Here is a 27879-nt window from a genome sequence, read left to right as displayed (position 1 = left end):
ACTCGAAAGTACTTCAACATTTAGTAAAAATTTTTACTAAATATCCACCATCTAATATTTTATATTCGTTGTCTGGTTTTAAAGATAATCAGACATAACTTTTCTCATACAAATGTATCAAGTAGGGTGACCACACTATGTCGGCTCCTGATTTTCCCCACCTTCCCATTGTCATATTGAGATTGGGGAGTTTCGTTCAATTTTGATAATAGTTTACCGGATTTGTAAGTGGGAGCGAGAAAAGAATAACTATTTCTCGCTCCCACTTACAAATCCGGTACGCTCATCTGTTAGCGCGATTAGATTACCAGGTTCTGGTTTCTTACTAGTGAAGTATTATATTCTTTGTTTCTTACCAATTATTATTCATGTCCTTTTTAATGCATGCATGTCGATATGGTTATTATCCTGACGTCGATAAAAATTACACAATACACATCATCACTAGGCCAAGAACATAACCTAAAAACAGTTTGCAGATGGAGAATTAATATGGTATTAGTTTAATATTATCAAAATTGAACGAACGAAACTCCCCAATCTCAATATGACTATGGGAAGGTGGGGAAAATCAGGAGCCGACATAGTGTGGTCACCCTACTTGATACATTTGTATGAGAAAAGTTATGTCTGAATATCTTTAAAACCAGACAACGAATATAAAATATTAGATGGTGGATATTTAGTAAAATTTTTTACTAAATGTTGAAGTACTTTCGAGTGTCTTAGGTGCTACAAATCGTAAGATATTTACATTTTTAACTTTCTCAAAACGTGTGGACTGAGTGAGCACTTACAAAAATTTATTATAAAAAAACCTGACACGTTAGTGGTTCGTTTTGTATTTTACAAATTCCCATTTCACTTTTACTAAACTATACACATATAATAGCGGTCTAAATCTTATGTTTTTCATCAAAATTCGGCTTTTCAAAAGTGTGTGGATTGAGTGAGCATACGAAACTATTTGTAAAAAAATTAATACGTCACTAGGTGATCTAATATTTATAGAGGTAGGTTGGCCTATTTTTTACTAAATGTTAGTATATAAATATTATATGTTAAATGAATATATTCACTGTTTTCGTTGGTAGTTTGTGAGAACTGAGTGAGCACATGTTAATGGCTGTATCTTTTGATTTATCTTTTTACAAATTCAGAGATTCGTTTTACAATTGTTTTAGAACTTTTACTAAATGATCAGCATATTTTTTTTTATTTTCGGAAGGTGCTCACTCAATCCACACACACACGAATTATAACACTCCTACTAAGAACTAAAATCAGCATGAAATTTTTGTCTAAGTTTAATTTGGGCTGGATACATTGCATGCATGCATTGGTAAACTGCCCATCTACCCGTGACGTCACTTCCGAAACATCGGGTTAAATATAAACGAAATTTTACGCGATTAAGTCCCGTTTTAATTTAATAATATGGGCTGAATACATTATACTAAATTACATTTACTATAAAGTACTGTATGATATATGTAATTGATTAGGTATGCTGGCTATACAGCTATTGAGATTGGTACTTATGATTTGCCTCATAGTGTTTACTAGGTTGTGTTACGTTACATGTACTTTCAATGACATTTCTGTCAGTTTAAGGTCCCTATTTAGAAATGAAACAAGTGCTGTAGTAAAATATCATATTTATTATGTACACATTCACTTTTGCCATCATAAGAGTACTTTGGCCGATCAATAGTAAATAATTATGATATGGTTTCTTCCCACTGCAGCAAAAGTCCAGAATGTAGCATTTTTAGCTCCAAAATCACATCAAGTCCAAAATCTTCGCATAACGTAAATGTCCATTTAAGAATAACAAAATTACAAAGTCAACCTCAATAAATTCAATCTTCAAATGCATGAAGAAGACAAAATGTACTTTCTGTACATAAGGGTAACAATAAAAAAGTCTTCAAGTTACATCATGATTCATGATACTATTTCAAATTATGTAGGAGCATGTCTCTTACATAAATATACACATGTCCCACATATATCTTAATCTACAAGTTTACCTACATATATCTACCGAAGAAAATAAACAACACATTTAACAACCCTTGTACTTGAATACTTTTCGAAAAGATACTACTTTGCGACCGGAGTCACATAAATTGTCTAGAAAATAACTTATAGAGAACAAAACTACTTACCTCCTACTAGGTATCACATGAATAGTGGCCAGCTCCTGCATACATCAGACTCAAATACTTTAAAAAATAATACAACGAAATCATGCTAAGCTTATAAGAATGACTATACATTATAATAAAAAATATATCCAATAGCCCTACCAACTCTCTATACAAGTCTTCAAAAAATAAACTATAATGTCACTCTCTATACACAACTCAGATCTCATAGAGGTTCAGTTACATTCGCAACATATCGTCGGTAACTTGACAAGCTCTGGACGTTGAAGAATTAATTTCTCAGTATAGAAAATATACTTAAACTCTAAAGCTACTTTTGTACTTAAATCAATCGTGAATGCGTGATCGTTTGATCACAATTTTGACCGGAAAGCGGCCGATTGAGATCCTTCAACTACTCTACTAGTATAGGGCGATTCCGTGCATAATTTTCTTATTAGATAGGATATAAAGTTAGTTATTATAGTCACATGTCAGTAGCCTCACCAGAGTTAATTAGGAATGGGTGTCGAGAATATAAATTGGCAAATCCCACTGAAGAGTGGTAGTCAGTAGTGGTCACATTGACCGTTTAGCGTTTAGTCAATAGTCAAGGCTTGTTCTTATACATTATTGACTTGGTTTCGACGGGCCTTAGGGGCACCAAGCAAGGTCAACACACCGGCGAGCACACGAATGTGAGCCATTCGTGCAGTCCAACGCAACTAGTTGCGGCCAATCGCGTGCGTGACGCGAACTCATCAACCAATCGCGTTGTAGCGTTCCACCGGTGAAAACCAAACGAGAACGTTCGGTAGATTTATGTGAACGGGTCTATAATTTTATGTTTGAGTCAGGGTTGTCAACAGGTAACGTCAGGGGCGACGGCGCGCCTAAGTTTGGGGGAGTTGGGGAGGACCTCGGGGAGCTCAGTAACCTTGTCGATGGTGAAGTCGGGTAGGTCGGAGGACTCTTCGTCTTTTTGGAGGGGGATCCAGACGGTGCCACCAAGCTCTGCCTCCTTTCCACCCTGGAAGTAACGAAAATTCTTGTGTTAAATCTTGATAATGTTTGTGTTTGTAGCTATCTACCATTCTCGAAAGTATTTAAAATATATACATTTCTTAGTAAGTAGTTAATTTTATTATACTTGGCGATGTTCCATTTCAATGTTGACAGCCAGGGTTAGGTTGAGTTGAGACTCGTAAAATACACACAGCTGATCTTTTTACAGTGTTTTGATCTCGTGTGTTTTTAGGGTTCCGTAGTCAACTAGGAACCCTTATAGTTTCGCCATGTCTGTCTGTCCGTCCGTCCGTCCGTCCGCGGATAATCTCAGTAACCGTAAGCACTAGAAAGCTGAAATTTGGTACCAATATGTATATCAATCACGCCAACAAAGTGCAAAAATAAAAAATGGAAAAAAATGTTTTATTAGGGTACCCCCTACATGTAAAGTGGGGGCTGATATTTTTTTCATTCCAACCCCAACGTGTGATATATTGTTGGATAGGTATTGAAAAATTAATAAGGGTTTACTAAGATCCTTTTTTGATAATATTAATATTTTCGGAAATAATCACTCCTAAAGGAAAAAAAAGTGCGTCCCCCCCCTCTAACTTTTGAACCATATGTTTAAAAAATATGAAAAAAATCACAAAAGTAGAACTTTATAAACACTTTCTAGGAAAATTGTTTTGAACTTGATAGGTTTAGTAGTTTTTGAGAAAAATACGGAAAACTACGGAACCCTACACTGAGCGTGGCCCGACACGCTCTTGGCCGGTTTTTATTTTGTTTTACTTTTAGCCTTCAAAATTTAATTCAATGTTCAATGTTGCAGCTTGTGAAGACGGATACGGATGCGGGCCAGTAGATTAGATACAGTGCTCTCCAAATAGAATATGTACCGAATCTAATGCAAAACTTGCAAGTTTGTAAACAAGCGCGCCGGGTATACATAGGTCTGAAAATATGGCTCACCTTGATATCGGTCTCAAGTTTGTCTCCAACCATGATGCAGTTCCTGGGCTCGACGTTGAGTAGCTTGCACGCCTCCAGGAAGATGTGCTGGTCAGGCTTCTCCCACGGCAGGTCGCCCGACACCAGCACGCAGTCGAAGTACTTGCGCAGGCCAAGGCGCTGGATCTTCTGCCACTGGGCGCGCGAAGGCCCGTTCGTGATCAGACCCAGTAGGTAATCCTCCCTGTTCATTCATTGTCGCCTACTGTTATTGCGTGCTGTAACTCAGCAAACTATACATGCAAATGTCCTTGCACTTGTCAAGCTCAGTGCAAGAGCATTTTATGAGCTGAAATGACACATGAATTAATGTTCCACGCACAATTTATAGGAGCTATAAATTACACATGAAAATGGCTCGGAACTGCTCTTAATGTCATGTTTTGCATTTTGCCGATAATTTATTGCAATTAGGACGTTAGATATCCAATTATCCATTCACACGGTTAGTAACAAAGTCATTAATTGGCTCGCTGCCTTAACATGACACTAGTTATCAAAAACTAGCAACTGTGAAGATATTTGTAGCTGTAACTTCGCGCGAAGTGGAGTATCTACTTTCACTTTGCATGTTGAAACTTTGAATCAGGGCTATTAATCAAAATCCTTAGCGACCATTTCGCGTCGACCAGTTTTATATAAAGCGTGTACAAATAAGCAAGATGTCATGTTATACAGGTTGGAAAATATATCCACAGTTGTTATGAAATTGTTGCGGCAATGGTTTTACCTTCATGATGTCTCCCCATATATTTTACAATTACAATTCAATACCTAAGTGTTGCGCTCGCTGCGCCCGAGTTTAGTCACTCGATGAGCAACAACAGAACTGTTGAAAAACAAGTAATTAATTAGCGATGTGATCAAAGTCGGCCCAACACGCTTGGGAAGACACCCACACTTTTAAAAACTTTATTGAGTAGACAATAAAGACGATGTGTTCCCAAGACTTTGGTGCTGACTTTATCATGAAAGTTTCCAAAATAAATACTCAGTGCTCTGATCTCCATAGTATTATGTGGCATGCAGCACTGGAATCGAATGTGGCATGCTAGACGGTCTCTGAAAATGATGGTTAAATGAATGTCGAATTGTTGATGTAGGCACCGTAGGTGCTTACATTGTTACACCACATAACACCATGCAAAATTCTGTCAGAGAACCCACGTATTCCTGATGATAGTCCCTAAAACTAAATTTTATTCTCTTTTCAAGTAATTATAACCAAATGCGTAACAGTCGAGTTATAATCATAAGAGAACACAGATAGAACGCGAGAGATATAAGTACTTTTAGCTGCATTGAGTCTAAAGCCATTTTCCTCAAGTGTTCTTCGTAAAATCAATTTTAGAGCACCAACATCAGGATGTCGTAGGTTTAATACAGTAGGTACAGTAGGCAAATTCCGTGTTGACGTTGAACAGAAATGCGTAGTTTAAAGTGCCCAAACAGGACCATTATCGTTATCGCATATTTGACAACATAACAAAGAATTGCCTCATAATATCACAAGTTACATAATAAATCGGATGAAGAACTATTATATCATGGAGAAATAATATATCAATGAACTCCCAGGTTCAATAAACCTCATGTAGCATTGAGTATTTCTGCATAATATAAATTAATAAACGGATCTTGGAAGAAAACGTACCTCAAAGTCTCTAATAGATGGATAACGTCAGGTGTTAGAGACAAATATTGAAATCTTAGTTTTAGCCATTCTTCCGATATATTTTCTGAAACAAAAGGAATTAAATTGTTAAACATCAAAACATCGAAAAAGCAGTGAGTTGGGTGAAACGCGCAATACGGTCACCTTGGGTTAAAAATAGTGGCGTGGAAAATCACTAGGTTGCTGGAAACGCGGCTGGAACTTATGTAACTGCATTCGTAATTGGGAAAACAAAGATAGCAAGTAGGTGAGAAAGCGGTATACATATTGATACATAAATCAATTGCCTCTCTTTTAAGACAATATAAGGCTTTTAAGATAGTGTAATTCAAAAAACGTCTCCTCAGTACATTTTGTATAGGAAAGACGTAAGACGCGCCCCAGGTGGCGTGGCGGCGGTGGGGCGCGCGCCGCGCCGCTTGGCGGCGCGCCTTACGTCCTTCCTATACAAAATGTACTGAGGAGACGCTTTTTGAATTACACTCAGCGTGGCGCGGACGCCCTTTGCGCGCCCCGAACACGTTAACGCTGCTTCCGTATTTAAGCTCTTCATTTTCCAATATGTAGGTGTGTGTACCTAACTTAAACAAAAATAAAAGCGTATCAAAGTCGTGGTTGCTTTGATCAGATTTTAGAACGATAACCATTGTTATATCTTCATGGCAGGGGAATCCAAGGGGCGAATAGGGAATATTACCTATGCAAAACTCTGCGCAGAGGGCGCCGCTAGCATATTAAGGACCAACCGCCTGTTTTCGCCGAATGACATACCATACCCTCCCTTATCTCTCGTCATACGATCGTAGTAAACAAAGCTATTACGCGTAAGTACATGTGGCTAAACGAATATTGATTTAAATTGCTAACAACACGGTCAAGTGCGAGGCCTTTACCTGCTGCGTATCAATGTCACACCTGTAATGAATGGTTGGAGCATGACGATGCTATACGAAAACAAATATTTTAGGTAGGTAAAAGGTCGCGATGTGAATAGTGTATTGTTGCTGATACCTACAGGAGGAAGGGCTGTGTAGGGGTGAAGGTACTAAATGACCCTTTTGTTATTGTCATTCCTAGTACTTATTCATGGGGGCATTATCGTGCAAGGCTAAATTTTGTAGACGTAGTTCAAAGGGAGTGGTTCTAAAGTTCTAACTATATGTAGATGTCGAAGGCGGATCCTTAAGTTCCTAATAATATTTTGACGTTGTAATTGTAGGCAGAGATTCGTAAAGTTGCTTCAGTGACCGACGGCAAAAGCGTTAATATAAATATTAGGAGCAGCGACGACTTATGGAGTGAAAAACATTTTCAAGTTTTATGATATGCCTAAAAATTGGGTACCTACGTACACGAACTGATAAAGCTCCAATAATCGAAAATCTTGTTGGAACGAAGAGTGTTTTTTTCTACTCATAGGTTTACTCACAATTTGTATTTAAAAATGACACAAGGCTACTTCAGTTTTTTTCGTGAGATATAACATGTCTTTAGGACAGACAGACGCTACTTCAAGCTTCAATGATTTCTGTTGCCTTCGCGTTTAAAAATAAAACTCATCGTGAAACACAAAATGATTTAATAGTTATTCCCATCTTCGCATCTATCTCCTTCATCCGCACTTGCGCGTGAACATCATTTTGTTTACGATATCTATAATAACATCGCGTGGGGCGCATGCGTGATGTGATATGCGTCTGACGAAATTGACGTAAATGATGACACGAAGATAAATTAAACTATGCTGCGTGGATCGCCTTATACCCACTTTTCCTTGGTAGCAAGCCCAACATTGTCATATAAAATGTACCACGTTATTGTAGCTTTGCGGCTTGGCCAACGCCTACTTATTTGGGGAACACTAAATTGTTCTGACGACACAAAGACTTGGCTAGGAGCCATATTGTACAGTCTCCTGTAATATCTTACGCGAAAATGTGGGCATAAATATATTAAAGATTTATTTGCGGACTCAGAAAAGCTTGTCATTCTTTTTGCGCGCGACAATTATTGTAAGTAACTGTATCGTAGGTAAATGTTTACCTACTGTTGTTTATGAGGACATTAAGATAATGAGTTGAAAGGCTTATCCGTGGTTCTTATTGCGCCGTGCAAAGGTAGTTTGTGGATAAACTAAAGGTCATGTTCAAAGTTGAATCTATGGAAGGATAAGATCCATCCGAGTGATCGTCATTGTCTCAGCACATGATAATGTTTATTAGCAAGTCATTTTCAATAGGGGGGCAGCAGGGTTTCAGTTCAATAACTTAATGTCTGATGGCATTACAAAGTAATCCACTCGGGATGTTTAACGTAGGTACTAGAATAATTACTGAGCCATGGCGTTGAAATGTAGAACAGTATCCAAATACAATGTAGCTACGCTCTGGGAGGTAATCGATATGTTGTGTATTTCTGTCTGCAGCGCAATGGCCGTAAATTTCCTTTTCGCTGGACACACCCCATCCATATCTCGCAATGTAAGGCATTAAGCACAAGGATGTTTGTGCGATAAGAAGTCAGCGCCATTTGCACTTGGGGTCTACAAGGTTGTGGTAAATACGAAGTGAATGGATAAGTTGTTTGTCTTGTTTTATAGTCTGGAGAAACGGCCTGGCAGGATATTGGTCAACATAGGAGAGGCGTATTGAATTTTGACAAGAATATTGAAGCGTGTCGAGGAGCTGAAGAATTATTAGAGCCTGCAAATATAGATACCTTCAGGGCACTAACTATCGGAGCAGACAATATTGGAGTTTAAAATAATTTAGTTCCCTAAATTCTGGCGACGTGTCTGTAGTTTTTCGGCAGGCAATTTCAATGTCAATATATCAGTGTGTGTGTGGATTGAGTGAGCACCTTCCGAAAATAAAAAAAAATATGCTGATCATTTAGTAAAAGTTCTAAAACAATTGTAAAACGAATCTCTGAATTTGTAAAAAGATAAATCAAAAGATACAGCCATTAACATGTGCTCACTCAGTTCTCACAAACTACCAACGAAAACAGTGAATATATTCATTTAACATATAATATTTATATACTAACATTTAGTAAACAATCCACACACTTTTGAAAAGCCGAATTTTGATGAAAAACATAATATTTAGACCGCTATTATATGTGTATAGTTTAGTAAAAGTGAAATGGGAATTTGTAAAATACAAAACGAACCACTAACGTGTCAGGTTTTTTTATAATAAATTTTTGTAAGTGCTCACTCAGTCCACACGTTTTGAGAAAGTTAAAAATGTAAATATCTTACGATTTGTAGCACCTAAGACACTCGAAAGTACTTCAACATTTAGTAAAAATTTTTACTAAATATCCACCATCTAATATTTTATATTCGTTGTCTGGTTTTAAAGATATTCAGACATAACTTTTTCTCATACAAATGTATCAAGTAGGGTGACCACACTATGTCGGCTCCTGATTTTCCCCACCTTCCCATTGTCATATTGAGATTGGGGAGTTTCGTTCGTTCAATTTTGATAATATTAAACTAATACCATATTAATTATCCATCTGCAAACTGTTTTTAGGTTATATTCTTGGCCTAGTGATGATGTGTATTGTGTTATTTTTATCGACGTCAGGATAATAACCATATCGAAATGCATGCATTAAAAAGGACATGAATGATAATTGGTAAGAAACAAAGAATATAATACTTCACTAGTAAGAAACCAGAACCTGGTAATCTAATCGCGCTAACAGATGAGCGTACCGGATTTGTAAGTGGGAGCGAGAAATAGTTATTCTTTTCTCGCTTCCACTTACAAATCCGGTAAACTATTATCAAAATTGAACGAAACTCCCCAATCTCAATATGACAATGGGAAGGTGGGGAAAATCAGGAGCCGACATAGTGTGGTCACCCTACTTGATACATTTGTATGAGAAAAGTTATGTCTGAATATCTTTAAAACCAGACAACGAATATAAAATATTAGATGGTGGATATTTAGTAAAAATTTTTACTAAATGTTGAAGTACTTTCGAGTGTCTTAGGTGCTACAAATCGTAAGATATTTACATTTTTAACTTTCTCAAAACGTGTGGACTGAGTGAGCACTTACAAAAATTTATTATAAAAAAACCTGACACGTTAGTGGTTCGTTTTGTATTTTACAAATTCCCATTTCGCTTTTACTAAACTATACACATATAATAGCGGTCTAAATCTTATGTTTTTCATCAAAATTCGGCCTTTCAAAAGTGTGTGGATTGAGTGAGCATAAGAAACTATTTGTAAAAAATTTAATACGTCACTAGGTGATCTAATATTTATAGAGGTAGGTTGGCCTATTTTTTACTAAATGTTAGTATATAAATATTATATGTTAAATGAATATATTCACTGTTTTCGTTGGTAGTTTGTGAGAACTGAGTGAGCACATGTTAATGGCTGTATCTTTTGATTTATCTTTTTACAAATTCAGAGATTCGTTTTACAATTGTTTTAGAACTTTTACTAAATGATCAGCATATTTTTTTTTATTTTCGGAAGGTGCTCACTCAATCCACACACACACAATATATCAGACGAGTTGTCAGAACGCGCAACAAAGACCTTCAAGTCTCACTTTTATCACAAACAGTACTGTGGTCTGCAGTTGCAGGATCATCTACAGGCTTCATCAAGTATTACCAAGTATCAACTGTGCATCTGGCTGTTCTGTTCTTTATATTTCCTAAATAGTGTTCTCACCTGCTGCACGCGGCAGTAGGACAAGAGATATGGTCTTTATGGCAGAAACGCAGGCCTCAGAGGAAATTCTGGAGTTGGGCATATTCAATTCAATTCAATTCAAAATATCTTTATTCATGTAGGCCTAGTTACAAGCTCTTATGAATAGTTCATTACATATATATTATGATCTTAATCTAACCTAATTATCAGAGCAATTTATTGTTGTAAATTATTGTTCATAATAATATTGAGTCTATAATATACAATTTCATATAAAAATAATCGTTAAACAAAAAATATATAATTAGGTATATGTATATATAAAAATACATGTCTAGAATATTTCTAGGAAAAATCCAATGTCTATTGGGGTGTTATTAATCTAAGGAGTTGGGTATCTAGAGTAAAGGTTCCAATTATACTCACTGGCGATGTGTCTGTAGTTCTTCGGCAAGCAGTTTCTCCATAGGTGGGCTGGCCACTCGTCTATCGCGAATGAGTCGTCATCAGGGCGCGCGCGAAAGGCCCTCAGAAACTTGGTGGCGCTCTCGGAGGCAGCCTCACGTGGTAGCCCGTACTGTTGCTCCAGGACCTCGACAAGCTGAGGAGAGTAAGGTTATTTTAGATCGGTTAACGGAAAGGTATTTATTAAGACCTAGTAATATGATACCTCTATGATAAAAAAAAAACTCTGCTATAGCTTAGTTGTCTTTTTACTGTCAAATGTTATTGAGGATTTCAGTGTTTTTTAAACATTTTGTGTGGTGAATTCGTGTTTTTTAGTGCTTTTGGATATTGTTCGGACTTTTATAACCATCCGACTTTCTAAGCTTTTTATTTAGGGTAAGTGTGTAGTATACGTACTACGTATAATAAATGTTTAATCGTAATTCTAACCTTTCGGTTTTCTGTCAGTAAACTTCCCAAGGACCTTGAACAAATTTGGTTATTCACCAGTTCACCACCATTATTGAAAATTGAAACTGTTCAAAGCTATGGAGCTTTGAACAGTTTCAATTTTCATTCCATGTGGACGTTGGTTGAAAACAGGGGCAAGAGAAACCACCGGAGTAGTTCGTATATCTGCATTCTGCATCAATGTGATAAATGCGTCTGTGAAGGTACTGATAAATGGGTTAATTCATCGCAACAAATCGTTTTCACGTTTGATAAAGTGTAACCGATTTCATTCGTTAGGACAATTATTACTGTAATAATTATTCTTCAGCAATCTCAATGCCTTAATCGAATTTGAACAGTTGTAACAACTGTGATGCTGATGAATCTATCTAACAATAATATTTATTTATATTTTTTCATCCCATAGCCCAATGTACTTAGGCCATAGCTTTCATCAAACAGCCCAGTTCTGATTCTGTTTTATATTCCATCAACTCTCATATAGTCTCTACACCCCGGAGGGTGCTGCCGAGGGTGATGACGGGCGAGGGCAGCAATGCAGTATCCGCTCGGTGTACCCCTTTACATTTAATTAAAGTATCAAAAGTCTAGGTATATCTTGGCTTCGGCTCCGCGCACGCCTCCCAAAGGTCCCGAACACCATTGTTCCGTGATGGGAAAGATATTAAGGCATATTTTACGACTTAGCCGACGTAGTTTCGCCACTCGACCGACATGTCCCAGATCAGACAGCCTAGATCTCGATTTTCAAGCTTAACTTAACAGTGCATGTGCAGCGATCGGGTAACCTAAGTGGAGACCTGAATTCTCCGAAACATGTCTCGATAGTGCCTAAAACTACGCCAATGAAAATGAAAAGTGAAATTGGCATAGTATGCCTTATTCAATAAATAGCCATGTTATGACAGCCAGGTTGCTTTTAATATCAGCAGACACTCGGCAGACAAATACCTCGCTCAGTTGTGTAACTTGAATACAAGTATCACGTGACTCACGTGCAGATCCAAGCTTATTCGTTGCGTGCACTTTGCAATAACACGAACGGATAATACTATCAGACGATTTATCTTTATTGCTAACTGCTGAGTCAGCTAAGCCTTCCCTAATCGTAGTAATCGGTATTTCATAACTGCTATCATTTCCTTTACCTGCTATGTACGATAAAAGCATGCGTCAGCGACCAACGCAGTTTTCTATGTCCTCAATGTTTGTATGCCAAAAATATTACGCGTAAACAAGAGTCACTTTTATTCTGGCGATGTTAATCATCCTGTCTCATCTTGAGTAGTTTGTAATGATTCTATTTTAATAGCGGAACTCAACTCTCTTCAACATTTTAAAAGAAGGACTGTTTAGTTGGCAAATACGACTCTGTCCTATATGTTAAAACTGTTAAAAGTTATATTGTATCTATAATCTATACATTTTGTGGAATTATCCGTCGGACTCCTAACTATATTCTATATAATCTAGGTTAATTAATAAACAAATAAGTCTAAAGCGCCACAGCCACGTTTAGATAACGATGATAGGTACTATACCTACTCTTTGTTTGTCAGGTCAGGTGTAGTGTAGGTACTACGGTAATTCTACAAGACATAATCAACAGCCCATTCTCAAGACACGGCGGTATATAAAGATCATACGGAAGCAAGGCTGAAAATAGCATCTTCATTATTCCTGTATACAAAGCATTGGTCTCAGAGTCCAGTAAGTCAGGTCTTTAGCTACCAACAGGTGTTACGGATCTCGGAGTTCACACCTTAACTAGATGGTCTGAAGAGACGGGAATAGTTCAGGTCAACGCACTTCCAAGACGTTCACTCACCTGCTTGGCACAGCATGCAAGCCGAAATTGATACTGCTATACTCCTCTAATTACTGTCATTGTCATTTGTTGTTACGAATATTCCTTGTCTGCATCACATGAGCAAACCTTCCCACTTCAATGAGTCGGTTTGTGGTTAAAGATTATGAATAACCCTTTACACGTCAAAATTGTCTCGTGTTGTGCCACGTCCACGTGGCAGTTAGAAACTAATCACACCAAATGCGTAATGCAAGCAAAGTACTTCCTTAAAGAGAAAAAGTTGTACTGCATTGTGGTAACTGTATTTATTGTAGACTGATCAGTCTTTATCTAGATTCTTTCTCTCAGTGAGATTTCATTAATTTTTACGAAGTTGCTCCACAGTCCGCAAGTGTAACATCGTAATTTTAAAGGCCATCATTGCACTTACAACCGCTCTGGTGTTGCAAGTGTCTATGGGCGATTGTAATGGCTTACCATCAGGCAACTTGCCTCTGACTTATTTTATGAAAAAAATTAGAAATAACTGGAATTTATTTGGACTGGTTGATACCTGCATTAGGTAGGTACCTGCATAGACAATTCTATTCTACCTGAATTTTTTTTTGCCTGCAGTGGTTCGTATCCATATGAACAATAGCGTGATCGTTACGAAATAAGTCTGTCGTTGTAAGGGATGTAGTACCTGCTATTATGTAAGATTATCATGGATTGTAATAGGTCCACTATTGTTGTATATTATAATTATGAATAACAATAAAGTAAGGTAGGTAAGCAAATCAGGTGATTGTTGCAATGAGTAAGAATCAGGTCATTATTATTTTTTGCCTATGCAAAACATTTTACTTATCTTGGACTTTGCTTTTTAAATAAATTGCCTTGTTTTCTTACTTGGGTGACTAACGTTATTGGCCGCTGGTAATTTGCCACTCCCAATAATAAGGTTTCATTTAAAATTCAAGTTTTTTTCTCTTTTGTTGGGACTAGCCAATAATTACATATATTAATTATATCAGTAATCCTTTTATATAATTTTTGTGGAAAATAGATAGTAATAAAAAAGAAACAAATGTTTTTTTTTGCATTCAGAATTTATTGTATAATTGCTTATTTATTGTTTTAACAGTATTTGTCAGAGTCTAAGTGCAGCACAGCTGCAGCTTTCATATTATCTAGCAAAATATAAAACTCTTTCTATATAGTTTTATGTATTAAGGAAGATGGAAAGATAGAGAAGACTGGCGTTAAATTCACAAGTTTCACAACTCAAAATTAAGTACCATTAGTATAAAAATGTATGACAAATTATCATTTATTCTATCTACTTAGTCTCCAAACAATTTCTTGCCTAAGTCCATTAATCTGTGGTTTCTGCACATTTTCAGTGCTCCTCCTTTCTTAAGGACGGGGATAGCACCTTCATTTGAGTCTACTAGTCTGCACAGGAAGTCCTCAAATGCAGATTTGACATTGGGGGGAAGTGTACCAACTTTAACCTTGGCAAGCATTTCAGCAATGCCCTCAGCCCAGCCACTCTCAATGGCAAATTCTGAGATCCATGGCACAATAGTTAGCACCCCACTCATGGTTTGCATGCCAAGGAACCATAGATCAGCAATTTCACTCCAGTTCTCTTTGTAACTCATGGACACTACAAGAGCAGTGGGATCATTAGACTCATCAACATTGTATGCATCCCAAAGAAACCGAATTGTAGACTGAATGTATCTGCAAATGGAGAAGTCATTCTTCTTTACCTTGCTAGCTTGCTGTTTCAGTAAAAGGAGGCCTAGAACGGCTAAATGACCATGCAATACCAGGTTTTCAGGAATCTGTTTCAGCTCTGGTAAATTGTTGAAGATAAACTTCAGTAAAGTGTTGAACAGTACACTGTTTTCCACAATTTTAGGTGCTAGGACTGTAAGGTTCATGAATATGTTGCAAAGGCTGACCATGGCAGCGCGGGAGTCCTTCATGTCTTCTAAAACTTTAGGGTCAATTTCAGCCTCAGGTTGAGTTCTGACTTTCAAGCGTTCTGACTTTGGCACTGGAGGTTTCTTGTAGTGAACTATTGACCAATGGAAGCTTACAGCCTCATAGAGGATATCTTCCTGTTTCAAGTTGAACATGATATCTCTGGCCTTATCTTCTACAGCCAAATGGCAAAGAGCTGGTAACATTAAACGGAGTAAATCAACTTGACCTACAAGTGTTGTGTCTACGTCCATGCCTTCTCCTTCTGACTGGTTCTTCTCAGCTAGTTTCCTTGATCGGTAAGCATGGAAGGAGTCATTGGCAAGTTGGAACATAAATGGAAGAAGTGCATATACTTGCTCTCGCATAGCTGTAGTTTCCTGTGCAATCCATGCAAACAATACTCTGACCATGGCACAAACATACACCTTTTCACCATCAGGCAATTTGTCTCTGTTCTTATCATTAGATACTTTACCTAACTGTGAGACAACAGCATTAAAGGCTCCCTTAAGGCTTGTGTAGACAGATTGCTTCTCTTTCTGTTCCAAGTCCAGCTGATCTGTAGCCATGTAGTTGATGGATAGTTCCAGTACAATGAAACAAGCCGTGACTAAGTCAGCATTGGCAAAGGCTTGCTTAAAACTTCTGTCATCTAGTTGCATTCTGACTTCAATCGCACACAACTGAAGCAACAACAGGAAGAACTTCTTAGGATTCTCTTCATCATTGAAGGTCCATTCAATTCCAAGTAAATCCACAATGTTTGCTGCTAGTTTCAATGCAGGATCCCTCTGGTTCTTACCAATCTTACTAGTCAAAATATCATGGAGAGCTTTGTATATGCTCATTGACCAAGTTTCTTCAGAAGATCCAGGAATGACAGTGCTTTTATTGCAACTGTACAATAATGCACTCAATATAGTGGCCAACTCAAACTTCCTGTCAGATTGATCTGTGGCAAAATCTAATGCTATTTTGTTGACTAATGCATGGAACGGTTTAGGGTCATTGCCCCAAGCGGCAGGGCCATACCGGCTTACCAACTTTACAAGAATGTTAAGGGCTTCATCTGTTTGGAAACTTTGATGCGAATAGATTTCAGACATCTTAGTTATGGCACCCACTTCTATCAGAGCTTTCTGGCCCGCTTCATGCTCAGCGATGCACTGTAGACATGTGTATGCTTCACTTATAATGATGAGGTTGTCATCATAGTCCGAGTCATCAGAAGTCTGCACTATGTCAAGGAACACCGGTATGTTAGCCAGCATTTCAGGATGTGTGGCAAGCTCCGGCTCATTGCAGAAGCATGTAAGAACCGAGAGGGCCACTGACTTGTACACTGAGGGCGGGCAGTCATCTTCCAAAGTGCAGGTCAGCAGTTTCTTCAGGAATGGGAACCCGATAGCTTCAAACAGCGCCTTTTTCGCGTTCGCCTTGCAGTCCTTCGCCTTCACTAGTTTAGTCACCATGAAAAGCGCGGCGAACTTTTCCGTGTCGGTTTTTGCCGACTTCAGAATGAGAACGCATTTCTGAATTGATTCCGATATATCACCCATTGTCACAAAACACTTTTTGGCGAGCACGTCGTGATTCGCGCTCCACTGAAATCCACTGAGAGCCAACAAGCGGCACACGTTGAATCGACCAAACGATCTACATCACGGATAAATTTAGCTCGAGTTCTCTTCCAAACTATCTAAATCTGGCTGCAGAGCTCGCGTTCTCCAACCAAGAATATCCTATTTATAAACATACATACTGGAACGCGAGAACACGCGGTGCAATAGACAAGCTTAACTACGTAACACAAAAAATAACGCGATGACAGCGCGCGCATTGGCAGTGGGTCACAGATGACCGTGACAATGTCAAATCATAAAATCGAAATTTTACAAACCTTATTGCAGGCTCTGCTATCACACTTCCTCGTCTGAATTAAAGTGTTATCTAGGTCAAAAAATATCGCCGAAACATCACTATTTTCATTGTACGATTCACCAGCCATGATATATCTTAGGGAAAAGAAAATAGTAAAATAAGGATCCTGCGTAGTTTAGTTCGCTCTCACTCGCGCACGGCACAGCAAGTAATGTAATGGAATAGAAGGAAAAATTACATTTTTGTTGAACAATCTGTAGAAGGCTACGCCATCTAGTAGTATTTTGTGTAATAACCACCTTAGCCGCCCGCACAAAAGGACCAAAGTTAGCGCATGTCTGGGTTTGACACTATCATACGGTCTAAGTATAGAAATATGCCGCTAGATGGCGGTTTTGTCAAATCACTGATGTTCACAAAACCAAAGCAAGAACGCAAATTTTTGGGGGGTCTTTTTAGGGTTCCGTACCAAAAAGGTACAACAGCAGGCCTAGCACATGATGGCCGCGAGAGTATGTCGCCGCGAGATAGACTACCTGTCCTTATCTCATTAATACAATTAGACAAAGACGTGTCATCTATCTCGCGGCGACATACTCCCGCGGCCATCATGTGCTAGGCCTACAGGAACCCTTATGGTGCGACTCTGTCCGTCTGTCTGTCCGTCTGTCACATTGTTAAATATCTCGAGAACTACTTATGCTATCGATATGAAATTTGGAACAGTTATAAACATTGTGAACCTCTACAAGTTGAAAGTATTTTTTTTTTAATTAATTAATATAAATGATAGAAAATGGCCAAAATGAAAGGGGGGCAAACTGAAAATTTCAAGTAACTAGGTCAAGTGGGGTATCGTTAGAAAGAGCTCAAATTGTACATATCAAAACTATTTTTTATAATTTTTTGGTTGTGGAAAAAAATGTTTTTTGAAGGAAAATGTAAAAAAAAATACCGTTCCCCCCCCTTATCTCCGAAGTTTACCAACATAAATGTATGAAATTTTCACCAAACATGGGTATTATAATGAATATTACAGGAAAAATAAAATCGTACACGTATCTTGAAAACTTTTTTATTTATTTATAAAAAACCTTTCAGATTTACATATTCAATTTCAACACCCTTGCGGGTGTTTATTGTACCTGTATTTTTTAACAAAATAACAATGAAATTACCTGCTTTCAAATAGAGGCAAAATGGTTAAAATCGGTTCACGCAATAAACAATTATTCCATAAAAATCATCTTCCATACTAGCTTGCGCGCATTAGTTTACTCAATTTGCCGATAGATATTGATATTTGATATTTATTTATTCAAGAAACAATATAACATTGTATTTGAAATGACTTATAGCTAAATTACTTAACACTAACTACACAATGTCGCTGTACGTTGAACGCTCATTTCCTACATCGCGTTTTTCCTGATATAATGAGGTCGGTTCAGGTGTGTCGTTGCGACATGTCGTAAGTCGTAAACTATTGAAGCCTAATAGTCTTGATTTTATTTGGACGTTGTCTACCAATAAAATTGTATATTAAAATATTATTTGTTATGTGGGAAATTGAGTCTTGAGGGATTTAGTAAAATCTGTAGAGTTCTATGAATAACATTTTGATGATTCAACTATTGAAAGTTTGTACGGAACCCTCGGTGAGCGAGTCCGACTCGCACTTGACCGGTTTTTTTAATAGTACATAAAGATACAAGCGTGGAAAAGAAGACATTCGAGTACGAATTCCCTGTTTCGTACCGCGTACGAGTCGTCGTACGACATTTTACAGAAACACATACTCGTAATGGTTCTTTGAAAGTTCGACATGACGAGTAATTAACGTAATACTTACTTTCCGCACTAGTGCTATAAAAAGGACCATTTATGTACTGTAAAATGCTGAAAGCGCTTTTAGCTACGATTTGCACTAGGAAATACTATCCACTATCCTCTCTCGGAAATGAAATGACGCATCATTTTTGGTTTTTGCCTCCAATATGAGCAAGTTGCCTAAACCCAAAGACATATGAAAGTAATATGAGAGCGGATGAGTTACGACCATAAGGGACACGTCATTCTTTGTACACTGAAATTCTTTTATCAACATTGTTTCGCGGTAATTCGGCCTTGGACGGAGGGTTGATTTTTTATTTACGACTTTATTATAAGGAAGCGGGAAACGTTACCAATGTTTGCTGCTCAGGGAATAGGATGGTACCTAATAGAAAAACAGTTTGGTTTATGGAACAACTTTAAGCTTCCCGAAATGATGTAATGTTACGTTCAGTAACAGGATAAGGAAATAGTATCTACCTACATTACGATACAAGAATGGAAAATAGGAAATTCAAACCAGGAGGCCGATTTTTGAATCTCACGGCGTTCGAATTCAGAAAATTGTCACCGAAATTGCCTACTATTTTCAGTGACAATTTTCTGAATTCGAACGCCGTGAGATTCAAAAATCGAGTGGATATAATAACCTAACCACAAAATTTAAATTTTGAAAAAACCCCCGACCGCGACATAGTAGACCGATTTTCATGAAACATGGCTAAGAACACTCCCGAGTCCCAACTAACTCAGCTTTCAGACAAAAACAAACTACTTAAATTCAAATCGGTCCATCCTTTCAGGAGCTACGATGCCACAGACAGATACACACACAGACAGACAGACAGACAGACACGTCAAACTTATAACACCCCGTCGTTTTTGCGTTGGGGGCGGGGGTTAGAAACTTGAGCGAAAAGAGTATCTACGATGCCACAGACAGACACACACACACAGACAGACAGAGAGACAGACAGACAAACAGACAGACACGTCATACTTATAGTTATAACACCCCGTCGTTTTTGCGTCGGGGGTTAAAAACGTCGTACATTACACGAGCGAAGAAGGAATTCCTCACTCACAAATACCTACTCTTTTCGCTCAAGTTTTTAATCCCCGACGCAAAAACGACGGGGTGTTATAAGTTTGACGTGTCTGTCTGTCTGCTTGTCTGTCTGTCTGTGTGTGTGTGTGTCTGTCTGTGGCATCGTAGCTCCCGAACGGATAAACCGATTTAGATTTAGTTTTTTTTGTCTGAAAGCTGAGTTAGTCGGGAATGTTCTTAGCCATATTTCATGAAAATCGGTCCACTATGTCGCGGTCGGGAGTTTTTAGTCGGGAGACATCGGATTCCGTGGGGCGAAACTTCTTGACAGCTAGGGACTTCCTATATCGATAAACTCATTTATCGATACTAGTTCTATATACTAGTGACCGCCCCCAACATTGTGTTTTTTGTAACTATTGTTCTGAAGACCAGTATGAAATTCATTCATAGCGTCTAAAATAAATAGCGTCGAAATAAATTGTGACGAGTAAACTTTTAAAAACGTTTTCAAAAAAAGAAGAAGAAAATTGAGTTCTTATTTTATTATATATATTTTTTTTAGTCAGAAGTCCAAGCTCGGGGTTTGCCAACGTGCCATGGAGCGCAGCATATTAGGTGTCAAATTGGTGGATCGAGTCCGGAACACCACGCTGCGCTCCAAGACGAAAATTATCGATGTAGCTCGGAAGGCGGCCAAGCTAAAATGGGACTGGGCTGGTCACGTCTGCCGGATGCCGAACGAGTTGTGGGGCAGAATCACCACGGAGTGGGAGCCCGAAAACTCGAATCGGGGATCTGGCAGACCCCGACAGCGATGGCGGAACGAACTGGACTCCTTTTTGAAGGAATGGCCAGACACGGCTTTGAATAGAGAGAAGTGGAAAAATTGGGGGGAGGCCTTTGCCCAGCAGTGGGACACGACAGGCTCCAAATAATAATAATAATAATAATAATAATTTTTTTTATACTACGTCGGTGGCAAACAAGCATACGGTCCGGTGCGGTGGAAAGCGGTTACCGTAACCTATGGACGCCTGCAACTCAAAAAGTGTCACATGCGCATACTCTTTACAAAAAAAAAATTATAAGCAAACCTTTGTGTGATCACTAGTATTTAGAACTATTAGTATCGATAAATGAGTTCATCGATATAGGAAGTCCCTAGCTGTCAAGAAGTTTCGCCCCACGGAATCCGATGTCTGGTGGTTAGGTTAATGAGCTGTTACACGGACAACACAATGGCAGCAATTCACATACCATTGCCGCGTTTGCTCCATAGTTCATTGGTGCGTATTGAACAAACGCAGAAATGGTAGGTACGGACAACCAATTGGAACCCTAGGCCACTCCACAACCATGTCAAAATCTGGTGGTGGCAGAATAACAGCGTCCGTTGTGGCAGTCCTTGTGGCCGCTGCGCCTCGAGGCCCTCTGGCACAGACATTAGCTGAGCCACCTACCTTTTCAATTAGTTTGTAAGCATGCCTGTGTACTTTTATAATGTACCTGTGTTCAAACTTTTGAATAAACGTCTTTATTATTATTATTTGTATGTCTTACCATATCTCGGGACCATGGGGTCCCGGACTTTTGGGAGGCATGTGTGGGGCCGAAGCCAACAGCACAGAGGCCCTTTTAGACATTATTATTATTTCCTTTATTTATCTTCCTTCTTAAGTTAGGTTTTGTACAATATGAGTATAAAAGTAAAATAAAAATAACACTTACAAAACAATATAAAACATATAAACACATTATAAAAAACCTAACCTAGGGTGCCGCCAGCAGCGGGGCAGGGCCCAAGCTGCCGGTGGTTAGGGCTGCAGAGAGAGGAACCGTCGGACTATCCGCGCTGTGTCCAAGATCACCGCCTTCTGCATCTGGCCCTTGATCCATCCACCTAGCGAGAGTCTCTTAAGATGGTGGTCGAGACTCTTCGCTATGAGACCGTTCGCTGAAACGACTATCGGAACAATGATCGTTGAATCAACATCCCACATGGCGGTTATCTCGTGAGCCAAGTCTTGGTACTTACTGGACTTGTCCTTCTCGGCTTTCACGAGATTCTCATCATGGGGGATGGTGATGTCAACGAGCACGGCCCGGCGTTGCGATCGATCTATTATCACAATGTCAGGCTTATTGGCTACAATAGTCCTGTCAGTGATAATAGATCGATCCCAATAGAGCGTGGCACGACCATTTTCGAGAACTGGCGCAGGTAAGTACTTGTAATACGGTACTTCGCGGTCCACAAGGCCGTATTGAAGAGCAAGTTGCTGGTGAATAATCCTGGCTACGAGATTATGTCTGTGCAAGTACTCGCCGTTAGCTAGATGAGAACAACCGGAAATGATATGCCTGAGTGACTCTCCGGGACGGCGGCATGCCCGACAAATGTCGACCGTACCGTCCTTCAGGATATATTTCCGGTAGTTGTTCGTCATCATAACTTCGTCCGCAATTGCACAGGCAAAACCCTCGGTTTCTCCGAAGAGGTCCCCAAATCGTAACCAGTTCACCGATGCGAGCAGATGACAAAATACAAAAAACTGTGACATACAAAATCATTTATTCAGCAAATAGGCCACGGGGGCACTTTTACATGTCAACATTACAGAGTATTCATTAAAGTTAAACAAATGAAATTAATAGAAATATTAACTAAAAATATTAATCATAAGCAAAGTAGCTATACACTGATATAGAATTAGAGATGTATAAAGTCTCTAAATGTCATATTATTACTAACTATAATCAATACATAAAGAAAGTGCAAACAGATACAAAGATAAAAGAAATCTATAATACTTCAATAGTTGTAAAAGACTGAATATTACAAGTAAAAATATTATACTTAATCAAATAATCCATGGAGATGTATAGCGTCTCCAAGAGTCAAATTTTATAAAATTAAAATATTTAAAAGTAAAAACCTTTGTCAAATAATACAAAAAAAAAAAAAATACAGAAAATGAACAGCTAAATTACACATTTCAAGAGATGTACAAGTCTCTAGTTGTCAATCATTAAAGAACAAATCAAGTTTACAAATAAGGGCCAATCAAGGTTACAAATTAAGTTTAAAAATATAATCAAAATCTCAGAGATGTATAAGGTCTCTAAGTGTCCAAAAAACTAACATTAACTTAATCAAACGACAACAAGGTCATTAAAGTAAGGAATCTATTTTAAAATAAAATATAATCAAAATCTCAGAGATGTATAAAGTCTCTAAGTGTCCAAAAGCTAAAATTAACTAAATTAAACGACAACGTGATGGTCTCTAGTGTCATCCTTAAGACATTACTTACTTAAGTTTAATTCTTACAAGAACCGAATGTAGTGTCTCGCAATCCGCTCAAAAGTAAAGTTAAATAATCTAACAAAACATGTGGCCCAGGTAAGCTTGAACAGACCAGTCTCCACAAACAGCACCCGTTCACGAGTATGACGCGTATCTCAGCCATCGCCTCCCTCAACCTCCATTCGGGAAGGTGGCGACCCGATCAACACGCCACCGTAAGCAAAGACTTTTAAGCGAGCATGACATGTTCAAGCTAACAGCAAATTGACAAAAGAAAAATCGACACAGTGAAACACGACATTAAGCTTGTAGGTGACATTAAAGAGGGCAACAATGCCTAGTATAGCTATACATAACTAATTACATGCTCAACGTGACTTAGAGATGTAAAGGTCTCTAAGGGTCAGTGTACTATCATACTTTAAATAAATCTTATACTGGCGAGGTGTAATAATTTTTTCAAGTCATTTCATATTACTGAAAAAAATACTTACCACGAATAGAAAATTACACAAATTTTTTTAATGACATTTTTTGTGGCGGAAGCGCGCCATCTCGTGTGGAGTAGTTGTATTGTTAAGACTGAGAATTCTTTCGATCGATGTAGGTACTACTTATTATCAAACTAGATGGCGACACAGGTCAAGGATACGAAACAACAAACATTGACTAACTTATGATTCGCGGATGACAAAACTTGCGTATTCATTAAGTGCTTTAATTATTATTACGAATTTTAAGCTTCTTCCGTTATCTCAGTAGTATTTTTAAAATTAAATACTTCAAACAGAAGTGCATTCTAGAATTATCCGGAAATAATAGGCACATACCGCCATCTGTTAATTGTAATCCGTACTAGCAAGTACTGTTATTTTAGAACTATGAACAAGTAAAAACGAGCAATTCTTGTATATTCCTTTATTTATTTATATAGACGTTCGCGGAAACCGCTCTAACGATTTCGATGAAATTTGTTATGTGGGGGTTTTTGGGGGTGAAAAATCGATCTAGCGAAGCCTTATCGCCATCTCGTGTGGAGTAGTTGTATTGTTAAGAGAGAATTCTCGGGCGGCGAAATTAACGACCATATAGCTGCGCTTAGCTCAGCGATGAGGTCGATCTAATAATGTTCACAGACAGATCGCATGTGTCAGGGTTTCGAATTTCGGCCAGAAATTAAGTTTTTGTTTTTATTTTTTTTACAACAGTTTTTTTTTATATAAAGACGTGATATAATAAAATAGAACCGAGCGAAGCTCGGTCACCCAGATATTTTTATATAACTACGCTATATAATGAAAACAAAAATCTTAGAGGTGTATAAGGTCTCTAAGCGTCCTATTAACATAACTAATGATACAATACAATCACATGAGAAAAATTACGCTGTGTCATTTTTACTGGATACTAGTACGGTTGTATTACAAACTTCTGCTACCATAATCAAGCTACTGGCTTAAAGGCATTTTTATCATCTATAAAATCATTTACCGTATAGTAAGCTTTACCTAGCAAACAGCGCTTAACATGTGACTTAAATTTGCCGAGTGGCAAGTTCACTACATCAATGGGGATTTTGTTATAAAAACGTGTACAGTTCCCAACGAAAGACGTACTAACCTTACGGAGACGGTGGAAGGGCACGGCAAGTTTATGTTTGTTTCTAGTGTTATAGTTATGGATATCACTGTTAAGCTTGTATTCATGGATGTTTTTCCTAGCATACATAATTTTCTCAAGTATGTACTGAGAGGCAACGGTAAGAATGTTCACCTCTTTGAATTTCTCTCTTAGGGAAGCTCGAGCGCCCAGTCCATATATGGAACGTACAGCTCGCTTTTGCAGCACAAATATCGTCTGAATATCTGCGGCTTTACCCCATAACAGAATTCCATACGACATAACACTATGGAAGTAACCAAAGTATACCAGCCTGGCCGTCTCTACGTTTGTTAGCTGTCTGATTCTCCTTACTGCGTAGGCAGCTGAACTAAGTTTGTTAGCTAAAGTAGCAATATGTGCGTGCCATTGCAGTTTTGAGTCTAAAGTGACTCCCAGGAAAACAGTTTGGTCTTCAAACTCCAGCGTATCACCTTTTATTTGGATTTTGCTGTTATTTATCTGCTTGACGTTAGGTAACGCAAACTTGATGCATTTGGTTTTCTTGGCGTTCAAAAGTAGATTGTTTGCCGTAAACCAGTTAACTATAGTTGATAGGGCATCATTAATACTGTCGAAGCTATTTTCCTTCCTGTCCACTTTGAATATAAGAGAAGTGTCATCCGCAAATAACACTATATCATGTCTGCCTTTAACAAGAGTGGGTAGGTCATTAATATATACTAAAAAGAGGAAGGGACCAAGAATTGAACCTTGAGGCACTCCGAGGGCTACCGGGGACCCCGCCGAATGAGTTCCATTAATAACTACTCTCTGAGTCCTATCCGACAGATATGATGAGACTAAGTCGAGGGCACCGGCTTTTATCCCGTAGTGGCTTAATTTTCGTTTTAAATTTTCGTGATCTACGCAATCAAATGCCTTGGACAGATCACAGAAAATTCCAACAGCATCTTGAGCTTTTCCCCAAGCGTCAAAGATGTGCTTTAGGAGTACCGCACCAGCGTCAGTGGTTGATCGACCTTTGGTAAAACCAAATTGATTGCTATCAAGCAGTTTATTTCTGTTGAAATGCGACAGCAGTTGATTTAAAATAAGTTTCTCAAACACTTTGCTTAATGCAGGTAGTATTGAAATCGGCCTAAAGTTCGTAGGATCTGTCTTCGTTCCTGATTTAAACAACGGGATAATTTTGCTATGTTTCATAATATCTGGAAAAGTGCCAACATCAATGCATCTGTTGAAAATCTCAGCTAAATATGGTGCAATAGATTCAATAATGGAATGCAAAACTTTGACTGACAGGCCCCATAGATCTTCAGTTTTCTTTAAATTCAGTGATCTAAAAGTCTTAAGAACTATGTTCGGAGTGATATACGAAAATTTGAAGAATTCTGTACATTCCGCTACATTTCTCTTCAAAATTTCTTCAGCGACATCTGGCGACGAATTAAGAGACTTTGTTGTTTCTACCGGTATATTCGAGAAAAACTGCTCAAAATGATCTGCCACTTCACGGTCGGAACTTACTAAAGCGTCACCAATTCGTAGCTTGTAGTGCGGATCCTTCATTTTACGTTTCCCAGTTTCATTGCCGATCACCTGCCAGGCAGTTTTAACCTTATCACTAGAATTTAGGATCTTTTTAGACAAGTGATTAGCTTTCGCGGCGACACACATCATCTTAAAAGATTTTGAAAAATTCCGAACATGCTCCAGAAATTCCGGCCTTTTATCAGTGGCTTTTAAATCGTATAAGTCGTAGAGTTGGCGTCTTGTCTTATGAATATCCGGCGTAGCCCAGTCGCTAAATTTAGTCTTGGTCCTGCTTTTTACTTTCTTTTTAGTGAAACAGACATCAAATTCATTTTTAATGCAGTTAAATAAATCAGAACTCAAACAATTGGGGTTTTCTTGCGTACATGAAAGACAACATAATCGTTTGGTAACATTACGATTAAATAAATCTAGGAGCCTTTGAGAGATTGGCCTACATAAAGTATCTTGCGGAATTTCTTCTGTTTTCTCATTGAAAGAAGCTTTTAGACCACAGTGATCAGAACTTAGGTTGTTAATAACAGATTTACTAATCGCATCCTTGTTACTAAAAATGTTATCTATACATGTAGCACTGGTTGCTGTGATTCGAGTGGGTTCGCAGAATAAGTTAACCAAGTTAAAGGATTTGAAGGTGTTTAATAACCTTCCACATAATGGCGAATGTTCAAGTATGTTGACATTAAAATCGCCACACACAATTATACTTTTTTGGGTTCTAAAAACACTACTAAGTACGTCATCTATTACTGATTCAAATACATTATAGTCCGCCGAAGGGGGCCTGTACACGCATATAATGATAAATTGGTCCATCTCAACACAAGAAAGTTCAATATGGCGTTCTACAGACATGTCAACAATGTCTCTGCGCTCTTTACTTTTTAAGTTATGCTTAACCATTATTAATGACCCGCCACGGTTACTAGATTTCCTAAAAAAAGAACTAATTATACTATGATTCTTAAAATTAAACATAAATTCATGTTCTTTAAGCCAGTGCTCAGTAATACAGAGTATGTCAATATTCGACGACTGCAAATACAAATCAATTTCAAGTTCCTTACAAGTGAATCCTTGGATATTTTGGTGAACCAGGTTCAATAAATTGGTTTTACCTATCATACTAGCATCGCAGTGATCAATAAAAATGGAGCCGGCTGGTGCACTCGTTGTCGGAGCTGTTAGTTTAAATTCAAATCACCAGACGGCTTCATCTCGAAACCCTCGCTACCGGGGCATGAAAAATTAAACCGTTTCATATTATTATTAAACGCCGTGCTAGCCACGTCGGGGCCTTTAATGTTATACGCTAACAGGTCAGCACATTCTACTAAACATCTCCTCGGTAGGTAGGTTTTCTTATAAGGCATAACAAA

General features: G+C 38.2%; 2 protein-coding genes across 2 annotated transcripts; both read right to left on the bottom strand.

The window, feature by feature from the left end:
• Positions 1-1641: 1641 nt before the first annotated feature.
• On the bottom strand, positions 1642-17353 carry LOC125232419 (N-acylneuraminate-9-phosphatase). The gene is made up of 5 exons (XM_048138073.1): positions 17152-17353; positions 10970-11144; positions 5827-5911; positions 4134-4356; positions 1642-3180 (listed from the first exon to the last, which is right to left on the bottom strand). Exons 1-5 carry the CDS (start codon positions 17257-17259, stop codon positions 3013-3015), a joined length of 759 nt encoding a protein of 252 aa, XP_047994030.1. The 5' UTR covers positions 17260-17353; the 3' UTR covers positions 1642-3012.
• LOC125232417 (neurochondrin homolog) lies at positions 14347-17061 on the bottom strand. The gene has a single exon (XM_048138072.1). The coding sequence runs from the start codon at positions 16808-16810 to the stop codon at positions 14600-14602; it is 2211 nt and encodes a 736-aa protein (XP_047994029.1). The 5' UTR covers positions 16811-17061; the 3' UTR covers positions 14347-14599.
• Positions 17354-27879: the final 10526 nt, after the last annotated feature.

This window comes from Leguminivora glycinivorella, chromosome 13 (assembly GCF_023078275.1).
Source record: "Leguminivora glycinivorella isolate SPB_JAAS2020 chromosome 13, LegGlyc_1.1, whole genome shotgun sequence".
In the NCBI taxonomy this organism is placed as follows: Eukaryota; Metazoa; Arthropoda; class Insecta; order Lepidoptera; family Tortricidae; genus Leguminivora; species Leguminivora glycinivorella.
Note: the sequence above shows the minus strand (reverse complement) of the source record. Positions and strands in the feature narration are given on the sequence as shown.